Here is a 26,986-nt window from a genome sequence, read left to right as displayed (position 1 = left end):
CATTCACTCATCTGGGCAATGCAATGTGCCAACTGCATATTTATGCAAACTCCATACTGCTGACACAATCAAGCTAGATATGCTGACACTAACCATTGCGCCATCACATCAACCCTCAAACTAATTTCTTTTGTGGAAATCATTTTATTGTGAATAAGCATGACAGAGGGTCTGCTTTAGTACATTTGGGTAACTTCAAATGGATGCTCAGTGCTGCTCCAACACCTTACATTTATAAACAGAGTAAGATAAGGAAACTCTATAAAGTGATTTCAAAGTTATTTCCATTGTGTAACACACCTCTGCACACTCAGCAAACAAATGAGTAAACTCTTCCTAGTGAGTGAAAGAGTCGGTGGTTGTAAAACTGTGTAAGAGAATTTGTGGGAACATATGAAATGTCAATACACCTTTCCAAATGTATTACCCAAGAGTAAAGGTTCAAAACAAGTATCAGAATGGACTTCAAAAGAATAGCATTCAGACATATTATAATATGAAAATTACACTGCTGCTATTACAAATAATAACAATGGTAATAATTACACATTTTCAAAACAAAAAAAAAATTAACGTCAGGAATAAGCAAGATATTGCAACAGTTCTGCGCATTTATAAGCTCTGACGATAATGGTTATTTTTTGGCTTTTTTTTTCCTTTTAACCGCTTATGATTCCATTTATGATCAGCCTCTGTTCTTACACACAGAAGGAGACTTTGGAAAATAAATATGGTCAGATAGTTTCCTTTCCGCAGGTAAATTTCAGTACCAATAGCATGTCTGTTCATTAATGTCAGGGAACAGTGAGAAACATCTGTTGATGGAAAAAACTGAATGTTTAACCACTTACAAAGAAATTAATGGACTCTATTTTTTATGGTTGTTTATTGATTAAGGCAATAAACAGATGATCAACTGAAAGTGAATAAAAAAGTGGAAGATATAAAATGATAAATATGTATATGGAAATGGATATGTGTCTGCAGTCTTATGTGACTTTCCACATAAGACTCTTAGCCGTAAGGGGATCAGGTTTCATATCAAACACTCAATACTCTCTTCACTTCATCTATAAAATGCAACATTTTCTCATTTGACATTTAAAAATCTTCTAGGTGTGTGTGTGCTTATTGTATCCATGCATCCTCATTATCTGAGAGATTTCAAGTTGTACTTAAAATCCAGAGTAATCTTATTGTGACTCAAGGTAATATTTGCATTTCATGAAGTGACTTCACTGAAGTGACATCACATGTTTATACTCCTGCCATGAACATGCATGTTTAAAAAGGAAGTTTACAGATTACTTTAGCTTCATTAACATTAATCTCATTGGACTCTTACTTTTTCATCGTGTGTGAATCGTCTGTAGCTCATTGTGGTTAGTTTTTAACAATTAAAAGAGAATCAATGGTGTGGTTCATGCATGCTGGTTTTCAGCCAATTTCCAGCTTGTAAAAAGATCAGCAAAGGAAAGACTTTTTTTTTTCAAATCATTGAAACTTAGTTTGGATTCATTCAAAATTATGAGCAACCAAGCACAAGCGAGTAAAGACAAGTTGTTTTTTTTTGGAGGGAATTGTAAACTTAAATGTACACCGAAATTATATAATTAGGGAACTATGCTGGTATTTGTCATAGTGAACAGTTTCACATACAACATATATATGAATATAAAAGGAGTTTGAAGGGGGATGATGTTAGTCCTTGTGGTTTGATGACTTTATTTATTGTCTTATTTAAACTCACCTCAAACAGTAGCAACTGCACTTTAGACCTGACATTTTTAACTGATCTGAACTTTTTTTTTTAAACTATAAATAGCAAAGGGCTTCCTGAGACGTTAACACTTGTCTGCCTGGTACTGTTACTCTCCTGGGCAAGATTGTTTTCCACCTGATAAGCAGGACTGAGTCTGTGGGCGGCAATACCAATATTTCCTGTGTGGATATACTGCAATGTTCAATTGTGAAAGCAAGGACTGAAGTTCCCTTTCAGTGGACATGGTGAATCATGCCTATTGTGTGGGAAGACATTGACTATATCAAGGAGGAGACAGACACAATCTCCAAAAATTTCATCTCCATTACCAAGAAACACCCCAAAGGAGAGGAGCTGTAGCTGCAGGAGGTAGAAATGGGTTTTGAGGGCTGTTATCCCAACATTTCGACCACTAAGTGCTGTAGCTGCAGACAGGCACTCGCTTTAATAACAGTGATTGCTCTGGTAATTGTGGGCTTCATCATCTATTTTTCCTTCCTAAAATCATCATGCAAACAGGTGAGAAACTCCTCTGAGTTTGTTCCACCAATTCATATCTCTTCCCCTGTTTTATCATGCGTGATATTCTCTCAATCTCTCTGATTGTAGGAAGCTGGGCCATCAAGCTACACTGGAAAAGTCAACATAAACTTAACACTAAAAAGTAAGCAAACCTTTTCCTAATGTTTTTATGTCTGCTAAGTAGAAACCATTTTTATATCAACAAGTTGGATATCATTTTATCATGCTTTATTGAAGTTGATGACAAGCTATTAAGACAGACTTGGGCATTTTAGGGCCCACGGGCCACATACTTTTTGTTTCGCTTTTTAATCCGGCTCGCCAAACTATTTCCTTTGAACAATTTAACAAGTATTTTCGTCAATATCAAATTTGGAAAGTCCTTTTTTTTGCTTTTGTTTCATTTTTCTATGGATGATTACATACAAAATAATGTTGGTACATTTATACGATCGTGAATGATTTTAAAGTTGAAATAAAATACCAAAAAATTCAAATATTCAAATTGCAATTTTCATTTTGTTCAATTTACATGATACCTAGTTGGCCTGCACATAAAAACTAAATAAGAAATGTGGCCAACCAGCTAAAATAATTGCCCACCCCTGTACTAAGTATATTCTGCCTCCCCATTCTAGAAACAACCCGTAATATATCTTCATTCATAATCGATTCATTTATTAATCATCAGAGTTTGTTCAGCAGTAGATTGAATCCACGTCAGTGCATAGGGAAATCATTCTTGCTTCAACTGTTTAGCTCTGCCCGATAATAACACCACACTGTCTCATCTCAGTCTATCTTCTTGTATTTTGCTCTTATTTATCTTAAACCTTGACACCACTTATGTTGTTTAATTTGTTTTATTTATTTCTATTTCTTTACTGTACAGATCAACTGAGATCACTTAATTTCCTCAAGGATCGATAAAGTATTTCTGATTCTGTTGAATTCTTGTTATGTCCTACTTATTGTTGCTCAAGGTCTGCACAGAACAAGGTAGCTCGGCTCTCAAATATTCAGCTTTGCTCGGACGGAAATGACCATGGGATTGGTTGTACATCCCTATATGAGGCCCTGTTATTGCCTATTACCCAATGTCGTGTGTGAACCTGTATGCAAGATAACCATATATACAATGAGCAAATTATTTATTATACCTTCCTAATCTCACTCGGACTAATCTAGCTAAATGATCATTTATATTAATAGAATCTTATACTCGTGTATCTGCTTCATTCTTTAGAGTGTGACCAAAAGGGAAGATATGACATCTTCACTGTGGACAGAGCAGCAATATACTTAATCTACGGGTGGGTGATATTCTCTGATATTATCAGTGAAGAGGTGACTCTTGTACACATGTTGAATAAAATCAATAGAACTCTCCAGAGACAGAAGAGCCAGAGAGAAATCTTCTTTTTTGACAAAGCTACACTTGCAAACAACAGCACAATAAGCCTTTACTTCCAGTCCAACTACACGGCCAGCAATTTCCATGTCTACGAACTCTGAGCAGGCTGGACTCAGGCGAGCGGCTAAAAAAAAACGTAGACAAAGACACAGACGAACAGTTTCATCAACTTAAAGAAGCAGTTACATCATAGATTGCATGTCATCTGATCTATTGAACATTCACTGCTGAGCACAAACAAAGGAACAACATGTATTTGTGTTTCAAGTCTAATCCGCTAATATTCGAGGTTGAACCTGGTGCAGTTTCAGATACCAGCGACCAAAAGTCTGATTTGTTCCTTGTACTGAATGATCAGATCCATATCGATAGATGAATGATAATATTGTATTTAACACAAGTCTATGTTGAGGTGAACGAAAAATCATAGTAGCCCTTGATTCTCGTTGTGATATGTTTGTCCGAGGCTCCCCTTATTTACTTCTTACTTACCGAACGCATTCTCTGACATCTCTACGTTTTCAATGATAAGACACTCTGATGCATTTTTTGTAACATTTTTACAGATATTTCTTTGGATTTCTTTTAAATAATATTTCATATTGCATTAATCAGCATCTTGCTTATGATTGTGATTTTGTAATACATTGTGATTATGATTATTATTGTTGTTATTGTGTATCCTTGGTCTTGTGCTATTTCTTTCTTTCATACAGTGGATTTGTATAATACATGTAATTTCAGTTTCATTAGAAAATGCCTATATGAGCAGTTCATTGAAATATCTGGGTGACAGATAAAACCTCCAATTCCAGCAGAAGATAGAAATATCATTAAAATGTACAAACAAAATCTAGAAGAGGGTATTTTTTAATTGTCTGGTAGAGCAGCAATACCTGGATATTTGATTAACATTTTGCCAACTTGGTGCTTGATTGGATGTTAAAGACAAACTTTTTCTAGTGTATGTAGAATAGAATAGAATAGAATAAAATAGTAAAGTTTTATTGTCAAAAGTAAAGTTCAATACAACAAAATATCAAGGTGCATCTCCAGTCTATTGGTCTCATACACACTCACACTGCATACACAGGCGCTTGTGAGAACACACTCACGTACATGTGCATACACATACACACATGCAGTTCAGATAAATACACATGATAAAAATAAAAATAAATGTACACACAATAAATCAAAGAAGTAGTGCACAGTTGGAAAATTTTCCAGATTGGAAAGCTCACATAAGATATTGAACATTGGGCAGACTGTTGCTGCGTTATTGCACATATTTGAGGTTGCATAGTATTCTTACGGTGAGATGAATGCACAAGTAAGGCATAGTAAAATTTTGTCCAGTTGTCACATGTTTGTTGAAATATTACACGTGGGGGTGTCGGTATTGTTGCATTTACATATTTAGGAGATTATCGGTCAGCCAGGTGGCTGCAAAACACGTATGGCTCCAAAAAGATTTAGAGAATCAATAATATTTTTAGGTTACTCTGTTGAAGGGGTTGATGCGAAATGTTCTTAATATTTTTTGCAGTATTTCATCTGTTAACAGCCTTATGTGCTAGAGCAGGGGTGGGCAAACTTTTTGGCTCAGGGGCCACAGTGACTTTTAAATTTCACAGATGGGTTTGGGCCAGCACAAGATACGACATGTAAAAAAAAAAAACATATGTTAGCAGTACATATCAGACTCGTCTGACATTTGGCTGACATTTGCTTTGAAAATAAAAACCAGCTTTTTTTTGAAGGCTCTGACGTTTGCTTGCATTTCATGCACAAACTGTTTTTTCCCTTGTAGCTTTACGTCCAGCTCCTTCTTGTGTCAGTATGTCAGCAGTAAAGGCCAAAGCACGAAGCCAATCTTTGTCACTCAGCTCAGGGAAATTCTCAAGTAGCTCTAGAAATGAAATAATCTCCTGTTTGAGCTCCTATATTCACTGATCCAATCATTAATTAAGAATTCTGTACCAATCTTTGGCGGCCGGATTAAAAAGACCAATGGGCCGGATGCGGCCCGCGGGCCATAGTTTGCCTGTCCCTGTGCTAGAGTAAAGCACCAAGCAATGCATCACACATGCAAAAGTTTTAAAAGTAAATTTCAAGGTATTCTCAGGGGGTTAACAGAGAAAAATAGTTTATTCAAGGCCGCTCTTGACACAAAAAATTACAATACATTTTCTGTGGAATGGTTTCATTCAAAAAGGCCAATATTTTGCGTCGAGTGTTTTTCATCAAGAGGCTTTCACAACCAGAAGGGCCGTAGAAGGATTGGACATACAAAAATCCAATTGACAGCGTTACCACTTATTTTAAATGTAGCTTATATATTTATATATACATTATCTTGTTGCTGTTGTGCCTTATAACAGAAAAAAACGCAACAGAGTAAATGATATACATGTATATACACACACACACATATGCAATTATGCTGGCATAACAAATACTATATTAATTTCCTCATCTGTTAAGATTTACGTTGTCTGTATGCACCGTCTATCGAGAACAAGTGGAGAGTCAAAGGACTTCCTCCCAGTGATACATTATCTAATGAACAATACTGGCCTACTTTATCAGGATCATGCTGGTCTGACTGACAGCTTGTAGTAGTTTACTTTTGTTTTATCAGCAGGTTTCTGAGCTGTGAATTGATGTTGATAAGACTGATAAGATAAACTTGATTTTGCTGTTTACCCAGATGTAGTCATTCTTGTTTTTATGGGGGAGTTTCATACTGTTCCCTGGCTCATTCCAATTGGTCTACAAGTGAACGTGGTACTCGGAGGTTTGCGCTCCCAGGGTGGGTCGCGTGGCACACCTGACCTAGATACACCACTTTGTGGGCTCAAGGGCTTTTTCACCACACAAAAAAAAATCCCAGCCAGCCTCTTTTCAAATCTTAAAAGTCATTAAAACACACACTGCTTAATTTCACCTTTAGATTATCTAGCTGTTGCCGAAAAATGTGGTCTTGTAATCAGACATCCCGGCACAATTGGTGATTTTACTTGCAATTAGGTTTCGATTGACTTTTCAGACTTTATACCAAGGGCTTATCTGAGGTTTTTTTTTGTGATGCGGTCACATGTGCCTTCTCTACTGTCATTAGATATAAAGCTAATATAAACATAAAAAGTCGATCCTGGTCAATAAATGCAACAGATTTTATGCAAACATCTGATCTTTGTCAATTTTCCACTATCCAATCTAATTAACATTGACGATGTATGATTTTTTGGTTTTGTAAATCGTGATAAAGTGCGCTCAGTCCATCTGCATATTAAAAAGAAATTTCCCTTCTTGTAAAAATAGGAAGAGCTCTGTGGTCTGCTGTGCGTCACAAACTGATTATTTTTCCATACATACGGCAATCCAACCCAAGTGCCCATATGATATGATTCAGGCTAAGTGTGTGTATGGGTGTGTGTGTGTGCAGGCGTTATAGTGTATGCAAGTGTGTGCGTATGTGCATCTCTATCAGTCTCTCTTTCCACTTAGACACAAACATCCCCTTCATGACATTGTTCATACCACACGGGTCAGGTGATTTCCTGTGCTTTTTTGCTGCCGATGAGGACAGGTAAACATGTTGTCCGACCTGTCAGCTGCCCCCACATGCTTCTCTGAGCTGCAGACAGCTTAAAAGATATTCTGAATATTTAATGAAATCGATCTATTTTTTTTTACAGATGTACATGTAGTGCTTTCTCCAGAGTGTGTGAAGATTTACCACCTCTTTGTCACCTCAAGTGCTTTTACAACTACATGATTCAGTGTGTCCTTTTCAACTGGAAAAATGTAGAAAAGCTCCACTAACATCAGCAATTTCATATCAACCTTGGTTGTTTCTGTTCCACTCTACCAAACATACCTTTTAAAATATCTTTTGAACAAGTAGCAGCATACCAGACAATTACCAACATGGTTTAGTTCTGATATGACTTTGTTACTCAAGGGAAAAAGCTGAATGATGTGATAACACATAAGGTAAAATCCCACTGTCAGCAAAAGCCACTGGTGTCAAGTGAGGAAACAAAATGCAACAAGTTCTTCCTCATTAATTCTGTCTCAGCCCATGTGTGTATTCCATTGAGTAAATCCAAGGGTCACAAGGTTAAGCCCTTATGAGGATTTGTCGATGACATAGGCGGGCCTGGCCAACCTGTGGCTCCCAAGCCACATGCGGCTGTTACGTTCATGTCGATTATTGTGTTTGTGTGTGTTTTTTTTTTTTGCTGTGCGTGGAGAACGCTTGGATAAGTGATTGGATAAGTAAAAAACACACAAACACAAAATTCAACATGAACTTAAGAGCCACTTGCTGCCACAGGTTGGCCAGGCCTGACATAAGGTGTTAGAAAAAAAAAACGTATTCCTAAGTTTGAACATATTGCCCCATCAATAGGAACAGAAAGGCAGACAACCCAAAAAATGCCATTACTAGCTGTGAACATGGATTATCTAAGCAATAATCACAATTCAGTTTACCCCAAGTCAAACAATTTGGCTTCCATTTTTTTATTTTTTATTTTTCCGCCCTGCATTTTCCCTTCATTTGATCAATGAATAGACACCCTTTGACATTGGTTGGAGTCTTGGCAGAGTCCGTCAATAAGTAAAGCTGTGTAATATCTTTTTTAAATGAATTGTTTTTTGAGAGAAAATGTTTTTTTTTTTTTTAAATGTCTGTTGATTCTATTTACAACTTTACGGACTAGGAGTGTGCATTTGAAAACTATTTTGTTTGATGTGATTGTATTATTCTTCGATGTATTTATACACACACACACACACACACACACACACACACACACAAAACATTGTAGTCCAAATCTGCATGCAGGAAGCATCTAGGTGTCAGGCCACAATGACAGTGGTGCAGACAAACAAAAGTGCAAAACAGTTACTGGCATCACTTAAAAGGAGAAGCAAAAATGGACAACCGTGAATCCTAATCAGAGTCCATTCTTTGATACAATTTAGAAAACACTGAATTCTTTGGTGAGAAAAATAAGATGTTCTTGAAGGCCAATCATTATGTCTCTATTCCAGTAATAGTCTTACTCTGCTTTTGAGTTGCAGAAATACCTAAAAGGTTGCTGTAATCTGCAAGCAAGTAAAATAAACAGCCGTTTTCAAAGTAAAAATCAAACTTGAAATTGTGTGGAATGGAGTCCCACACTGTCTACATTTTATAACGCTTTTATTTCAGGAAGTTATGCTTTACAGCGGGGTTGAAAACAGAAATACAAACACGGTAAATCGGAAAATTTGTTTATATAATGCACTGACCTGCAACCCACAGTTCTGGTAAATTCATACTTTCTTTTTTATTCACACAGGGAAATAGACACATTTATTGGGTAAAAACGCCTACAGTTTTTGATGTTTTGTTCCCAATACAACAAGTGTGATGGTTGGGGGTGGCTTTCCCCACTCTCTGAGTCATTATGTGTCCCTTTATGCATCAGACAGGATACTTTGAGAGGGACAGAGAGATAGAGGGCCAGAAAGCTTTATATCCTGTATGGACAGGGGAATCCCCTCAAGCTCAGCTGAAGCACTTTCTATTCTTTCCACCTCTGCCCTGAACTATAAGCTTTATATTTCATATCATGAGTGGGCTTTTGTCAAAACACTCATCTTCAATTGGCCCTATCTATCATCTCATTCTCTGAACAGATTCACTGCAATTTCACGCTATCATTTGGGGAAATACCCACCGCTACTGTCTGCCTGTAGATGTGACATTTTCAGCATATAGTGAACTCACAGTAAGCTGTGAGTTTAGAGTTTTATCAGAGAACCTTGTTTCACGGACATTACTAATAGGTAAACTAATACATCCATGAAATATCCTCAATGCAGATACTTAAGAGCTATTAAGAAACAGTATGGCCACAGTAAGTATTGGACGTGACTCGATTTAGGCTTGAGAAAATGTTGCTCTGGACTGTTGACCCTGTGTACTTCAAATCTGCCACCTTCTTCATCTCCAGTCCCTTTAGCCTCACTTTTCCACTTGAGTCCCTCTCTTCCACATATATGTATTATTCCTTGGTGCGGCTAATCTTCATTCTTCTCCTTTCCAGAAATTACCTCAACCTCCCTTAGATCCACCTGCTCCTCGTTCTCACAACAGACCAAGGGTCATATGCAAACAACCTGTTCCATGGAGATTCCTGTCCAACCTCAACTGCTAGCCTGCTCATCACCAAACAAGGAGGGCCCCAGACGGACTCCCAGCTCCACCTTGAATTCTTCTGTCACAGCTACCGAACACCTCACCGCTGTCCCACAGCTTTCAAACTTGTCCTAAACCAATCGAACCTGCAGCTGGACCACTCCAGATTCCCCATACAGTACCACAGTTCATCTCTCGGCACCCTGTCGTATGCTCTTTCTAGGTCTAGATAAGTAAAATTCAGCTCTCTCTAACCTCCTGTATACTTATCTATCAACATTCTAAGAATAAACATTATCCCTATGGTTTTCATTTGTGGCATTAGACCAAGAAGGGAAATGAATGTAATGAATCTTCTCTTTTCCTCTTACTCTTTAAGATCCTGTTGAACAATCTAACTTATTTCAAAGAAGAAAGGAGCTCCAAAATCTACTGCCACCTCTCAGACACTTCCATACCTCCACTGATGTATCTTGCACTGCCTTTCCCCTCTTCATCCTCTTCGATGCTCTTCTTGCTTCACCTTTCCCGATCAACCCTTCATCGTGCTTCACAACGGTCACCTCTTCTTTCTCTTCTCATTTTCCTCATTTATCAACTCTTCAAAGTGCTGTTTCCATCTTCCCATCCCACACCTGTCACTTGTTAATAAATTTCCCTCTCTATCTTTTATCACCCGAACCTTCTGTAAATCCTTCCCGTACTTTATGTTGCTGCCTCTTCTGGAAAAAAGTATTTGCTACAGCTTTTTAATCCTATCCACCACTTTCTGTGCTTCCATTTTCCCAAACTGGATGCCAAACCTGCCCACCACTTCTTCACCACCTCAACCATCTGCACCGACAAGTTTATTGAAGTCTTCTCCGATTTCCACCGTCTGACCCCTGGGGCTATTCTGCATCTAACTCACTGCAGATTTCTCCGTCCCTTAACTCACTGACCACTAACAACACTGAACCTCTCACCTTCATTTCTAGCCTCAGGCACATCTTTCTATCTGACACTCTTTTTACTTCCAGAACATCCATAACATTAAAAGTCTCTGTTCTCAAACGTAGCTTCTTCGCTTTCCTCTTTTCTCTCTGCTTACTAACACGCCTCCCCCCCAAAACCTTCTCCTACCCACTGTAGCCCACCATGTCACCATCACACAGGGCACCGCTGGCCTCGACCGATCCATAGTGTAAATCATATGTTTGATTTACGTTTTCTTAATTTTGCGACATGGGGGTAACAGCGGTTAGCGCTTCCGCCTAACAGCAAAAACCCCGCTGGTCCGATTACCTGGAATTTGCATGCGATCCCTGTGTCTGCATTGGTTTCGTGTCACGATCCAAATATAGCGTCCAGATGGTTAATTTAAATAATTTGGAAAATTCCCCAGATGTGAATGGTTGTCTGTCTATACGTGCGGCCCTGCGATTGACAGGCAACCAGTCCAGGGTGTACCTTAACTCCCACCCGATGGCAGCTGTACTCCCAACCCTTTGTGGGATAAGTGGTAGATAATGGATAGATGGATGGAAAATTGGCCGTATGACTGAGAGAGTGAGTGGTTGTTTGTCTCTATATTTAGTCCAGCAATCAACTGGCGACCGGCCCAGGGTGTAGCCCGCATCTGACAGCTGGGATGGGCTCCAGCATCCCTGTGACCCTGAGTGCAGGATGAGGGGTAAATAATGAATGGATGTGTTTAGTTTGGCACAGGTTTTACGCCGAATGCCCTTCCTGACACGACCCTCCACATTTATTCAGGCTTGGAACTGGCTCGAGGAGAACACTGACTTTTGTCCCTTGGGGCTTCATTGCTTTGATAATTTCCTGTCAATTCTTTCGGATTGCCATTTTGCGGAAACCTCACTTAAACAGATTCAATCTGATGTAATTCGTCTTGTAATGTATCATGCTATCACTAATCACTAAGACTATTACTGAAATAAGTCATGGGTTTTTTCCAACTATTTTAGGTATAGTATGAAATGGGGAAAAATGAACAATTGGTTCATGTTTTAAATATCATGTATCTGTAATGGGATAAGCAGTGTAATGTGGTATTGGTGAATTTCAACTTCCGTAACATTCCTCAGCTATGCATTCAATGGTAGACGCTGCAATGGGATGGATAGTCATAATCCTTTTCACTTGAATCATTAAACCGATAATGTCAAAGAAGAGTAATTAGATATGATTACGAAATGACTAAATCTTGATATGTTGATTTTTCTCCTGACATCTATGCACGCACACCTTGGATGGTAATAGTTGGTGTGAAATGGGATTTTAAACTTTTTATCAGGGATTTTTTTTTTCTGACTACAATTCAATCATGTCATTCCTTATTGCAAATAGTATTGTTTTGTTTAGTTTAGTTTTGTTTTTTTATAAAGAATATAGTATTGATTTTTTTTTTTTCGTTAAATAAAATCTCACAATGTTTTTAAAAAGCACTTTATTAAAAATAATATTTTTCCACACTGTCTCATAATATATTTCTGTACTTTTTACTCATTATGTGTATTTTCTCAATTTCTTTTTGAAATGGCATAAATTGTTTTTTGCTACTTTAAAAAACTGTTATTCTACTCCATGGGCAGCTGCAGTTTCCATTTGGAGAGTAAACATAAGGACATCGACTCAATTTGAATATTCTGATAAATTATTGTGGACGAGCCAGACAATGGTTGTATTCTCTGCATATTCATAATGTTATTGCAAACGTGGTTATGGATACAAACACAATGTTTGTCAATGTTTACGTCTAAACCACTGTACTTTATTTCCAGTGTAATGTGTAAGACACAGACGTAAAGTCAAGTAAAGCCTTCATGTGATGCATCAGGTGTGGGAGGCTAAAAGACGTACTGTAGATATGCTGGACCTAAGAGTAAACTACTACTGCCTCTCGCCAACAGTCTTTTCCTGGACCCTGGACACACACAAAAGGGCAGAACGCTGGGATCACAATCACGGCCAGTCACATAAGGTGAGAAGCAATACCTTAAAGTCTGCTCGAACCAAGAGAGGAAGCCAGTGGAGCGACAGCAGCACTGGAGTAACAAACTTACTTGCACCGGTCAAAAAATGTACGGTTGGATCTTAAACTTTTTGCAGACCTTGGACATCAACCTGGGAAACCCAGATAAAAGGGCATTATTGTAATCCAATCCTTTAGTTTTTAATGCAAGACTTTCACCATCTTTTTCAAATCTAAACAAAGATTTTAATTCATACTGACTGCATTTATACAATCAGTATAAATTCTACGTTTTACAGACAAAAAAATCACCAATTCAATGGAAAAATTATTTCAATAACTGAATAATGGCTAGTCCATTCATAACAAATTTGTAGCTACTACTGTCTGTAATAGACTACTCTGTCACCATCAAGTGGTTCAAATATAAATTACAGTGCGTGTTCATCATGTTGCAGATGTTCAAATAGTGGTATAGATGCAGTTTAAAAAAATCCAGTCCCAGACAGCCTTGTATGAATAGGTAAATTGCAGGTGACATACTTTTTGACAGCAGCCGTGAGGTACCATGTAGTGGCGAATACTTCCCAGCTCTTAAAATCCTTCCTGCTACATACTTGCTGATGAAAATTGAATTTGAATTGAATGTCACTAAAGCTCTGATAACAAGGTTATCAGCTGTGCTACGCTGCAGGGAATGTGTCTGTTTCAGACAGAACGTGCGCTACAATAACTGCTGTTATGAGATCAGCAACATCCTGCGTGTAATCTAATGAGGGAATGTTCAACACGTTACATGGATGTTTGCGTGCTCAGAGATCTGATGAACTTGAACCTGCTGTTGATTGTCACAATTTTCCCTGGGGGAAGGACAGAGGGTGGCCAAGCAGCCTCATGCGTACCAAACTGTGCATTACATATTAATATTGTAAACCACCACCGCTATTGTTTTGGATTGGGGCGACTTTGCATATGCATTCATGGCCCTGCCATGACCCTGCAACTGAGCATTGCTCAACAGTTCTTGCACCAGCCAAAGCACCTACCACTGCAGAGAGAGAACTACCCACAACAACTGCAGTTTTGGAACTGCTCTGATGTCAAGTCACCACAATTTGTCCAATGACAAGTTGTTGCTCACATTTTTATTCATGCTGATTTTGCCTGCATCTCAACCACAACCTTTGGGGACAAAATATTCCCTTGCTCCATAATTTATCCCGTCCATTGACAGCTGTAATTATGAAAGGAATAATTACTGTATATCACTGAGTTTTCCCTCCAGTGGTCACAATGTTGAATGTGGGCTCACGTGGATAGAGCAGAAATTTGATGTGGGTTCGCTGAACTCTAGCTGCCATGGCCACATATAAAGGGAAGAACTGTATTTAGATTTATTTTATATAGATTTATTGCACAGTTATTGTGTCGCAGACATAATTTCACCCTTCTGCACAAAGATATATAAAAACACATGAAATACATGAAACAAGTATTCATTTCGTAATTTTTTTTTCAAAATAATTTTATAAAAAAATGAGATTATATATTTCATGTGATTTTAAATCTATGTAATCTAGTATATAATCTTTTTTTTTATTTTGTGGAGTGATTTCATATTCAGATCTATGATTTAATAATATTAATTCTTGACTTTTTTATCAAATCCAGACTTAAAAACATGATAAACAAGGATGTCATGGGCATTGTCTCGTTCCTCTCTGTTCTTTTCTTCATATACTCAATGTACTTTCTTTAAATATTTGACAGATGGCGCTAAAGACTAAGAGTTGATTTACTTCTTTACTTTGGCAGGTCCCAGTACATCTTGGTCTTAGTGACAGGAGATTGTTTGAAATCTTTGGACAAATATTTCATGACTGTAGTAATGCTCTATTATGCCCCAAACCCCTGATTTGATTTGTAGTAGAGTTTTTTGCATGTTAATTCCTAATTTCATTTATGGATTTGGTTGTGTCTCGCTGAATTTGCAGTACTGCCCCCCCCCACCCACCCACCCAGGATTCACCAAATCAGGTTGTGATAGCCCCGTCCCCTCCGAGTTTTTGTTTTTGTCGTGCTCATTTCAATTTTCACAAATTAAACTGTTTAAATAAATGTTTATCAAACACATCAGTCCAGGTTTTTACATCACATGGAGTGTGACTAGTTAATGGTACAGCTGGTTCTGTCGGGAAACCGTCTCCATCAGGAGAAGTCCAACGAAGTGGTGTTTCCCTGAAGATGTTGGCCGCACGGGTATCCATGGCTGAAAGCTGGATTGTTCTTTGATACAGATAATTTGTGTCTGTAGGCCGTGTTTTTTGGCCCTGATTTTGATGTCAAACCGTTTTTTTTTTCTTTCTGAGACAGATCTTTCCTCTGATCCAATAGAATTAACTACAGCTGCTACCTTCTCCAACACTGATTGTTTTCTTTTGCTTTGTTTGTGCCAAACAGTACCTTTTGGTGTGTTTCTACTTCTCCTAAAAGTACTCTTGGAGAGGAGGGGGAAACCTATCTCAGCGTGATAGCATTTGATCGTGTCATCAGGCCAGCATGGTAGAGACCACCATCAGAGTTATCTATCAAACTCTGAGGTCCCAGTAAGCTTTCTGCTTTCAAACATGGTATACATGGTATCGCTGGAAGTGACACAATCACTGGTACGGAGGTCTGGGGGAGGAAGCACTGCACAGTTTGCTTTTCTCCAAGAGCAAAAAAGCCTGCTGTGACCACTGATTATGCTGGCAAGTGTGAAAGACTCTATCGGGCATTTGATCAGAGGTTTCAGTACATAAAATGCATCTGAGCAGAACTGAACGCGTTTGTTACAGAATTTAATGTGGAATCGGCTGAGTTGCCGAGTGATGACAAGCTCGAAACCATATGCAAGCATCTCCCTCCTGCAGTTGTGAGATGTGCCCTGAAGTTTGATCTCTGTTCTTGGACCTTCTGCCACTATGGCCATTTATTTAGGAAAGCAACTCTTGCAATCCACTCAAAACTGAATGATCTGAGCCTAAAAAACAGCTGGTAATAGAATCATAAGCACTGAACGAAAGGCAGCCTGGGACTTCACATTGGAACACTATTCAAGATTCATGATTCAAAGCATTATTGTCATATTTGTGGTCTAAACACATTTCCCTGCATAATGAAATTCTTACTTTTGCCATCCACAGTGAAGCCATGTAGGTGACAATAAATAAATAATAAGCATACTATTGTGGCAAGAAGTAAACAGAGCAGAGAAATGTAAACAGTGCAGAGAAATATAAACAGTACCAACAGAAGTATTGTTTTTTCCCTTTGCATTTTGTTTATTCAGTGCTATTGCATTGCAAATAAAAACAGGAGGATTAAGTCAAGTCAAGTCAGGTTTTTTATGATATAACAGAAGTGTCATGACATGTAGAGCAGGTCTCTTTGATATGCTTTACCAACATTCTCCTATGAGCAAGCACTGGGCAACTGTGCAGAAGAAACATAGCCATTTCCCAGGCAGAAATCTTAGCTCAGTGTGGGTGGTCTTCTGCCTTAACCAGTGGGTAGAAAGAGACAAAGACAAAAAAAAGCAGAAATATGGTAGAGACGGGGGAGCTAAGAGAGTTAAGAGGGACAGGTGCAAATGATCCCATCCGTACGTTCCTTGATCTACCACTTAAGGACCGGTCAATACTCGATTGCACAGCAACATATCGAGAATCGACAACTATTCACTCTCTTATTTTCAAATTAAGCAAATCTTCCCATTTTTTTCCAATTCACCATCTTCATGGTTTTGGACTATGGAAGGAAACTGGAGTAAACCCATTCAGACACAGGAAAAACATGGGGGAGAACATGAAATCACATAGAAAGGTTCTCTGTGGGAATCAAACCCTTTATGGCGTGAGGCTAACCACTGCACCGTCTTGCCGCCACAAATGATCTCTTACAACTACTTACAGCAGCACTGACAGTCACATAGTTATGGCTGAAATGAGGCATCCATCCACCCAGCCATTATCTACTACTTTTTCCTGCTTTTAGGGTTGCAGGGATGCTGGAGCCTTCCCCAGCTGTCATTGGGCGAGAGGTGGGGTAAAACCTGGACCCGTCGCCAGTCAATCGCAGGCCCACATATAGACAGACAACTCTCATTTGCACATCTGGGCAGTTTTTCTAGTTTCTGGGCATTTTTTATAGTTTATTACAATTAAACTCCTGCTTACTTTTGGACTGTGTAAGGAAGTCGCAGAACCAGGAGGAAACACACGCAGACACGGGAAGAACGTGCAAACTCCTCACCGAAAAGCCTCTTGCAGGAATCAAAGAAAGTTTTTTTGTTAACCACTGAATCACTGAGCCACCTGAAATGATACATTACAGGTTTTAATATTTATAAAAGGAATTAAATGTTTGGCACCTGGCAAGATCACTGCAGTAGATTAAGCCAATAGAGAGCCCAGGGACCTGGGAGAAGATACGGGGTTACTGTCATGCATTGATGAAAGAACACAAGTGCAGACGGGATAGGAAGAGTGGGAGGAAAGACAGAAGTGAATCATAGGATATCCCTCAGCAGAGTAAGCCAATGCAGCATAACCAGGGGCTAGCCTAACCCTAGCTATAAGCTTTCTCAAAAAGAAAGGTTTCAAGTGTATTCTTAAACAAAAGGAGGGTGACCATGCCCCTGGATCAAGATTTAAGTAGACCATAGCTGCAAAATGGACAGGCATACAAAAAGAACAAAAAAAGAGAAATCAAATGCAAAGCAGTTGCAAAGCTGTGATATCAACATAAGAGTTCATGAATTGCAGGTTTGTAAACAAAAGTGATCAAATGAAGTTTGCCTGCTAATATAAGATGATACTACAATGTGCAGTGTGGTCAGACAAATATGTTAAACAATTTAGAGTGGCCCTGGTGGAAAAAATGAATATGGCCTTCATAGGAAAAATGTTACTCACCCCCACATTAAAACCTGTGAAAAACACGAGACAATGGATGTATAGGTGAACAGTTTCTGACTCAATATTGCCATTTTTTTCATCTCATTAATTATACAAGGGAAAATATACAAGTGACCTTTAAATATAGTGAGAACAGTAAATACAAATGTGCATTTATTCTTATTTGTATTTATTGTCATTGCTAATATTGAGTATTCATAGAAGAATAAGAATAAGAATAAGAACAAGAACAACTTTATTAATCCCGATGGAAATTGCTGTGCCAGAGTTACAGAAAATATAACAGTAATAAATAATAAAAGAAAAGGCAGAATTAGAAATAAAAATAAACTATAAACTATAAAGTGTCTCAGTGAAACTATAAAGTGTCTTAGTAAACAGTGATAAAACTATAAGTGTCTTAGTAACAAGTGAGATAAGGAGTGCACAATAGTATGATAGAAGGGAAAATTGTAGTGAAAATTGTAGTGTAGCTCTTATGAGATGAGATGAAATATTGCACAGTGTAGCTGTTATGAGATGAAATATTGCACAGTGTAGCTGTTATGAGATGAAATATTGCACACTTTCTGAATATTGCACAGTGAAATGAAATATTGCACAGTTTTTGTTTTTGCCGTCCAACTGCATGTTGACCTTTTGATGAAACGATTCGGTCTATTTTTTCTCATGGCGCACTGTTTCCCATGAACAGAAAAAAAGATTTGCTGCACCAACCCCATAAAGTCCACATGGATCAATCTGTATATGTCATGTCCATCTGACTTATACTGTAAAATTCAAATTTGTTTCCAACAATCAGTAGTGCCTGGGAAAAATGTGTGGTTATCCCTAAATTTGTGAAATTTTGAAGATGATTTGTTTGTTCAGTTTAAATCGAACGCTCAGCTGTGGTGGTTAGTCTAAAAGACACATAGACAGACAGAACCACAAACTCTGCATGAGCCAAACGCGTAAGACCCTCATAATGCTGACACAGGAAGGAAGCACATGTGTATGTTGAATCCCCTTAGCTGTGCCAGCATGCTCATCCTCATGCACCACTGACGTCTTTTTGTGGTGTACAGAGCAAGAGCGGTATTGTGAAGGTGTTAAAGTGGAAAAATACTGCAAGAATGCAAATGCATTTGCACCATAGTGTCTGAATCTTTGTTTTTGTTCAACTTAAAATTAAACAGTCAATGTATTTTCATCCACGTTATTGTTGAACAGGACAGTTCAACCGGTGGCTCACTGCAAGATGTATGATGGGAAGAAAAATTGTGTCATTTTCTTTGCGGTCATAAGCGAAACTGAATATTTGATTAAATGAAAGGCTGGTGTAACAAGTGAAACAAAGAAAGAAACAAATCATGTGCAGAACCAAATTGCATAATTCAAAACATCTATCTCAAATCACTTTAATGAAAAAACATTCACAAATTGGAAGATATCAGATATTCATATTTGAATAAATATTTGTAAAAAAAAAATGCTACAACTAAATGAGCACCTTAGTGTCGACTCAGTCATCATTAAAAGGCACAATATTTCCCTTTGCATCATTTCATGAGTCCAGTTATTGTATTTTATGTGCTTTGCTGTATTAAAAATGCAAGAGAAAGTCATGAGCACACACACAGCCAACCAACCCTTACTCTTTATAGTTTGTACAGACCAAAGAAATTCCCATAACTTGCGTGACTGAGATAAATTGGTTGCGATACATTTACAAGAACTTTGTCGTATTTCTGCAGCTGCAAAGCAGAGCCGAGATAACTCTCGGCGGTCCATGCGTGGCCCTTCTGCTGAGAGCAGAAACCTGCTCTGTGGGCTTCCATCAGGATCAGTGGTGAAGAGTGTCCCGCTCTCCTCACAAACACGGAGTGGATGAACGAGGATGTTAGGTAACAATGCTTGAAGATCATCTCTACTCTTGAGTAGATGTGGTAAAGTCCCGTCTCATTGACCTGCAGGGCCCCGTCTTCAGTGCGGTACGCGACTCCTCCTGCTGTGAACGCCCGGCCGACCGCCGGCTCCCATCGCAAGGTTTTATGGAGAGCTTCTTTCTGAATCTTCCCTGCAGCAGAAGGGAAGAACTGTTTTTAATATTTTGGGGATCACAATATTATAATAACATAGACGTTAGAATAAAAAGAGTTACCGATCAAATGTGCAGCTGTTCTCTGGGATACGTCTTCTCCTTTCAACCCAAGTTTCATGGAAACAAAACACAGCTGTCAGATTACACATCACTCTGTGCATCTCTTCCATTCCATGCTCAGGAATATTTCCCCTGTGAGAGGTGTGGGATGAAAGTGACTTACCGATATACTTCTCAGCTTTGCTAAACTCTTGGACTGGTTTCACCTAAAATGAGATAGAGAAAGAGAAGTACGAGGACCCCGTTTAAAAATGCTTTTGAGGTAAGTGGTTTGTTACACTCTGACAAAGAGGATTTCCTGCAATGCTGGACCTGTGACCACAGATGCTGTACATTGTATCCTTTCAAAAGGTCAAAGCAGATATGACTCAAAAAGTTCAATTTGCTTCCCAAGATTACATTGACTTTGCAGCGCTGTGTTAATTTTCAAATTTAAATAATACTAATCTTCATAACACCTACTGCATTTTCCCTTAGAGGGGGATGATAGTCACACATTGTATCAATTTGTAAAGGCCTGAATCATGTTAATGAGATGTTAAACTCCTCCTTCTCTGACCACGAATTAAAAAAGTGACATTTTCCGTTTTTTTTTTTTAAATGTACATGTGGGTTCTTGAAACAGCTAATTACACATTATTTTGGGGGATTACAACAGTTGTTTTTTTTAAATAGGTCAAATGTTTACAGGTCCTTTTCCTTGTTCTCTCCATGTATGGGTAATCCTGCTGAACATAATTTAGTCTAAAAATGTAACATTAAATTGTACAGTATCATCTTCTCTTGGATATATATAATGCTCAATTCATCTCAAAATTCATGAACGCTCCATGTTCACTTGCTGACTCCATATAACCTAAGTTTCTTACCTTCTGCATTTCTGAGAGTTCTTTCTGCATGTTGTAAATCAGGTAGGTGCCAAAGCCCAGCGCAGCAAAGACAAGCAAAAACAGCAGCAGCACAACTGTGGCCAGACCAGGGCTGACTCCCATGCATCCATGATTTTTCCTGCTGACTTTCACCTTCTCCTGGGCAGGTGGGAAGGACCAGCAGGGAACAAGACTGGGCAGCTGAGCAGGGTAATGTTGACCTTCTCCTCCATTCACAAGAAACACCTGTGGGTATGGATAGTTGTGGTCACAGCTCATGGTGCAGGTCTTGGTCCCTTGACATAGATGTGTGTGTTGGTCGCCTCTGCATGTAAGAGGTGTGTACTTTTGTCTGAGCAGCACTTTCTTAATACACCAATCTTCAACGACGTGCACCACCCACATTCCCTCCCCCCTCACAAAGTTTGACCTGCTCTTGTGTTGTCATTAAATCATCATCTATTATCAATGCGTGCATCTCGTTCTGTCTGTATTACGAGAAAACTTTGTAACTTCATGCTTTATCATATAATTCTAATAACCACATTGTTTCCATCTAGTTTTGAGGTTTTTTTGACATGGTGGGACTATAGATTGTTCCTCAGATATGAGTGACAGGAAGTATCAGACATTATATGACTGCGCCCTTCTCCAATAGTCATTCCAAGACTGAGACCTTTTCACAAATTTCATTGGAGATTTGAAGAGCTACCAAGATACCAATTTAGATACCAACTAAAAATGCATGCAACATACTGTCTAACCCAGCTATCACAGGTGGGGTCTTTTTATGACCCACCTTATCACTTTATTAGATTTTTTTCCGCATTTATACATTTTTCCCAAGGATTTAGAGTTTTCTTTTATGCATAAAGAACTATGTTTGCAAGTCACAAGACAGAATTAGCAGTACTGTGAAGATTTTGGTGGGAAGGCAGCTGCCACATGAAAAGGATGCATGTCTTCGCATTGGTTTTTGAGTTGGCTGCCTGTGAGAAACTAGTAAATGGTGATGAGGGGGCACCGAAAGAAAGACGGTGACATGTACAATTTGAGACTAAACCCCAAACGACACCTCAGAGTTTATCTTACAGGAAAACGGAGCACACTTTGATTTCCTCCCCAGTCATTTAATACCACTGCGGTCTTATTGCCTTTTATTGATGTAACCAGGGATGCTGTTGGTAAAACAATTTATTTACTGTGGTTGCAGCAATTTCCTTGAAAAAGCAATTCTTTTCTGTTTGTATCAGGACATGGTGGAGAGCATTTTTTTAAAAGTGTAATTCCAGTATTATCATTTCTATGTAGGCCAGGTGGCTATGTCAAGCTAAAACAAAAAAAAACAAACAAAAAAAACAAAAAAAAAGGAATTTTGTTGTGAAGTCAGACAATATAGCTAAAAAGATGCATATGCTGTTGCTGTGCAATCTGAAAGCTGCAAAGGAAGTTCATCTACATCTGACTTAATAAAACTGTTCCATTGTTCTGCAAAGACCAACTGGTGGGAGCCGTAAGTTGCGGGCCTCTACATCAAATTGGACGAGACTTTGCAGAGCCACAGCGTGTGTAGTGCTGATAATTTCCCAGAAGTGTAATTGTGAAAGCGTTCCTGTGTGCAAGCAACCACTCAAACCGGCACAGCAGAATGACTCAGGGGGGAGGGGTGGTTCATTAGGTTATGTGCCACTTCGCTCTGACATATAATACAGACAGCTGTGTGAACCACTGATTCAGCAACATTTGTGTTTCTCAGTCGCACTTTGCTGTTTAATGATGGAAGCAGTTGTGGCCAGAATGACTGATAACATACCATTTATTCCAAAAGAATTTCTTAATCATAAATGTTTTATGATACTAACATTTATTTTTCCTAAATATAACATAGCATATAAAGAGTACATTCATTGATAATTAAAACTAGTCTTTTCTGTATCTTATGTAGATTGAATGCCCCATGCCGTAAGAAAATATATTAAGATACAATGAAAGTCAATTGCCTTTTCTTCCATTGTAATTGAAGATCTGGTAATTAAGACATTGACTCTGTGACCAAGACCTATTTGAAAGCTGTTGAACAAACACAGTATATCAAAGGGTTGGAAGACAAACTTCATTCTAATTCAATTAGCAGCAACTTTTGTAAAAGTGTCATATGTTTGTCTCTTCATCAGAAGAGGAGTAAATGTTCAAGCCTAGGACATGACCTGTTTTCTCCCCTGTTGAGGCCAATATCCTCTGTGCAGCTTCATAGTCTGGTTGATGTCCCTGGTTGTCAATATCCTGCACAAGCACAAACTGCATCGCAGCTCCACTGTTGTGCCCTTCGGGTCTTCCGGTGTCTTGTATCTGGGTTGAAAACATTTGTCCTTGTGGAGAATTGTTTAGATTAGGCAGAGAACTCTGCAGCACCCTGGCTAAGTTCTGAGTTGGAGAGACGCCTCGCTGATCAGACAGTCCTCTAAAAGCTGCAGCAGCCACCGCCAGCCGTGTACGGTCAAAGGAAAGGGGCTGGTCCTGATTGGCACATCCTGCATCCAAGGTCTCTGAGGTAGGTGTGGTAGAAACCAAGATTTTGGAAGATTCTGTCCAGCTGGCTGTCGAGTTACATTCGCCTCCAATAAAAGGGCTCCTCCCATCATGTGACTCACACACTCGAGGGGCTTTAACTGTAAATTAAAGAAAGACACATGAATGACTTAAAGTCCAGAGAACTTGCAGATCCTGAAATTTTATATAATATTTACTGGTAATCAATCAAAAAAGAAAACTTGCTTAAAATGTCATATTAAAGTAAACATTGCTAATGCAAACAAGTCTTCAAATGGCTCAGGATGCAAAAGCTATTTTAACTAAAACTAAAACATCTGACCATGTTGGTAGCACTTGATGATGCTTATCAACAGGACCCATTGCATACAATTAATAATTCTCATATATCAACCTTTTGTTAGAATTATTTCAAGTTATACTGTATGTTTATCTGTACATCCAGCAGTTACCATCCTAATGGGTTCTTTCTGAGGTTTATCCTTATTTGTTTCCCTCTTTCCAAAAGGTTTCAGAATATCCAAAATCAAGGTAAAACAAATTCTCCTCTACAGTGTCTACATGTAGTATGTATATTTGTAAGTGTTAGTAATTCTTGGGGGGATTAAAAACAGACTTAATTTCAAGGTTCTGTAAACTGTTTCCCAATGGCTAAAACAGAAAATATCAAGAGAGTAGGAAACAATAGTACTGCATCGACCAAAATTAACATTCAGCTGGGATGGGTAGGAAGTCCATTTTTTCTGATGAAACACAACTTATCCAGCAAGTAAGACATTAAATTTTAGACATATTAGGCATATTGGCAATATAAACACTCAAGGTCTTTTATTAAAAGATGTTATATTTATTAAAATATTTTATAGCTTTATAGCTGATTAAGAGCTGATTTTATAGCTCTTTTTAACTGCAAATATTATTACATAAAATGTAATCCTAAAAATCTTAGAAGAAATAAAGGTAGTTGAGGAAACACAATACAAACTACGGCTGTACCACTGTGATTTGGTGTAATTAGACAACGCAGTAAACCACCAGGTAGCTACCTGTAATTGTACGCCTGTTCTGAGCATGTGCACTAACCATTGTTTGAAGAATCTTGTGTCTCTACTCTTGTTTTACAATAAGGGCGAGGACTCCATGGCTTATGTTTACAGGAGGGGTCAAGGGCTCGTATTTTTTTGATGAAACTTTTGTACTCCTTTTCTAAAGTCTCAATGCGCAGCTGGAATTCTTCTATCTTCCTTTCTGGATAATGAGAAAGCTGGGACTGCTGTAAGGGAAAAAGAAAAACAAAGAGCATTAGTGGTAATTGATACAGATTCATGGTACACAATTAATTCATGTTATTAATTTTTTTCTGACAAATTACATAAAGAGTGATGTACAATCAAATCCAATTTTTAGCTACACATAATTTAAGCCACAGCTTTAACAGCTGTGCATAAATGTCCAAAAACATTATTAACATGCATGATCAGCATCAAATAAAAAATAAGAATAAAGTTAGCGAAAGGGGTTATACTTTTGGCAGTAGCTAATCAGACAACAATAATTTTAACAATAATTTTCAGACATGAATTATAAAAGTTTACCTGCAAGTAATACTCTATTTCTTTCTTGATGCTGGGAATCCATTTTTTCACAGAACTTGCTGAATTAAGAGTTGACTGAGGAAAGACAAAAAGAAAAAACGACCAGAGTAACTCAGACAGTATAGTGAGAGAGCAAATAAATTAAGCTAAGGATTCGACAATTTCGGAATTAATAATAACATCCTTACTAGCTTAGGTCTTCGCTCGTGGGTGTCCTTCAGTCGCCCTTCTGTAAAGAATTTTTGAGACAAGTCAATCACTTTTGCTGAGAAACTCAGTCATTTGTCATTGATGAGAAGGTATGGTTGACAGCAGTGTGTTGTCATACTAATCGAATGGAGTGATTGGAAAACAGTTAGCTCTGCCGTAGCGATGCTAACTGGTCGTTCAACAGCATTCTACCATCCACGAGATACTATTTACGTTTACATGTTGACTGAGTAACTATTGGCATACCTTGTCTCTCTTTCTGAAGCCATAATCTGTTTAATTTCCCTTGTTGTTTCTCTTCGTTTCTTGCCATTACAGCATACCTCAAGGATGCACCGAGGCAGACGAAACAAAGTCACGTGATACAGAGATCCCGTTTTCTACCGCGAGAGTAAGTCTTTACGGCGATTACTCATCTGCAAACCCTAGTGTGTGAGGTTATGATTTTCAGCGATTCGTGAAATGAAAACAACTCTTTGACAAAAAGCAAATACAACAACAGCAAATCACTGTATCTGCTGTTGGTTTTTTCTCCTCAAGTAGAATATAATCATTATATGAATTATTCATATGGTAGATTAAAATAACTTTGAACAGCAGCGAGTCATGCCCCTCTACAGGTTTGATGAATCATCCATCTATAGAATAACTACCACGACTCATTAATATTATATAATAATGAAATATAATATAATTCCACAACTCCACCATTATACTTTTTTAATTTAAGTTTTCAACACCTTTCCTCTATTGTGCCAAAGTGGAATACTTGGGGTGCTATATTCCCTACCTGGATAATTGCTCCTTTAACATTTGTAGGTTTTATATAAAAAGTTATAGAAACTCATCCCAGTTGCATAAAAACAGTAGAATGATTCCATATTCTGAAGATTGATTGGTCACCAACCTGCTTGCCATAAGATTTACAAAAGATTTTGGACATATAATTACTCATTCTAATGATTTTGCAGGTAAAAATAGCACAGAAATGATAAATGAAATGGTGTGCTTTATGGAGCTAATGAAATATTAATCATTTATACATGTCTGCGTAAAAAAAAAAAAAATTCCCAGTAATTATCATCATGACCAAGAAAGACTGTGAGAATAGAGCAAGAGCAGAGAATTAAGGAAAAACGAAAGACTAGAAACAATGTGGGTTAACTGCAAGAGGATTTCGAAGAAATGCTGACATTGCGCGTTGGAAAAAAACTAAACTAGAAGTGCAATTCCTCTGTATGCTTGTGTGGTCACATGTGGTTTTAGTTTACTGAAGTTTGGACCCCTTTTAACCTTTAAGAAAACGATATCTCAAGGAGAGCATGAGTAACAGGTAGTTTCAAGAGAGTTTCAACCACCAAGCAGCCAGGTACATCTTGGCTACTACATTTTCCATCTCTATTTTAAAAAAGGCGATAAGTTCTAGATAATTCTATTGGAGTAAGTCAATACAAGTCTATACAAGTCTATACAAGTCTATACAAACTGAAGTAAAATTAACTGAGACTGAACTTATTCATTAGTAGCTCCTCTAACCTTTAATGCTCGAGGCATCTTGTTGTGATGAACCAACAAAGAATCCCCCAACAGATGACTTCAGTTTGTCTTGGCACTGTGTGAGGGTTAATATGTATTGATAAATGATGTTAATCAAACAACATAGACAGATGGACATGCAAATATACTGTTCCCCTTTGCTTGCTAAGAATCCAATCTTCTTTTTGAGGAAAGCTATGTTGTTGGGTTTGTTCTCCATCGACCTCCAGCGTTGGTATCTTCCGCACATCACT

At 38.2% G+C, this 26,986-nt stretch overlaps 1 protein-coding gene and 1 long non-coding RNA gene across 2 annotated transcripts; one reads left to right on the top strand and one right to left on the bottom strand.

Annotated features, from left to right (window-relative positions):
* The first annotated feature begins 2,065 nt into the window (after positions 1-2,065).
* LOC147225696 (uncharacterized) lies at positions 2,066-10,461 on the top strand. Its single transcript, XR_015107287.1, has 4 exons — positions 2,066-2,281; positions 2,372-2,426; positions 3,531-3,597; positions 9,806-10,461. It is a non-coding gene; the product is annotated as an uncharacterized LOC147225696 (long non-coding RNA).
* Positions 10,462-19,387: 8,926 nt separating this feature from the next.
* LOC147225695 (uncharacterized) lies at positions 19,388-26,675 on the bottom strand. Its single transcript, XM_086162208.1, has 9 exons — positions 25,443-26,675; positions 25,175-25,215; positions 24,987-25,061; positions 24,475-24,664; positions 22,998-23,510; positions 20,842-21,137; positions 20,136-20,178; positions 19,973-20,011; positions 19,388-19,888 (listed from the first exon to the last, which is right to left on the bottom strand). Exons 1-9 carry the CDS (start codon positions 25,507-25,509, stop codon positions 19,470-19,472), a joined length of 1,683 nt encoding a protein of 560 aa, XP_086018334.1. The 5' UTR covers positions 25,510-26,675; the 3' UTR covers positions 19,388-19,469.
* Between the last annotated feature and the right edge of the window lie 311 nt (positions 26,676-26,986).

This window comes from Fistularia commersonii, chromosome 16 (genome assembly GCF_037954325.1).
Source record: "Fistularia commersonii isolate RoL2024-O1a breed Wild chromosome 16, RoL_Fcom_v1.0, whole genome shotgun sequence".
NCBI classification, from domain to species: domain Eukaryota; kingdom Metazoa; phylum Chordata; class Actinopteri; order Syngnathiformes; family Fistulariidae; genus Fistularia; species Fistularia commersonii.
Note: the sequence above shows the minus strand (reverse complement) of the source record. Positions and strands in the feature narration are given on the sequence as shown.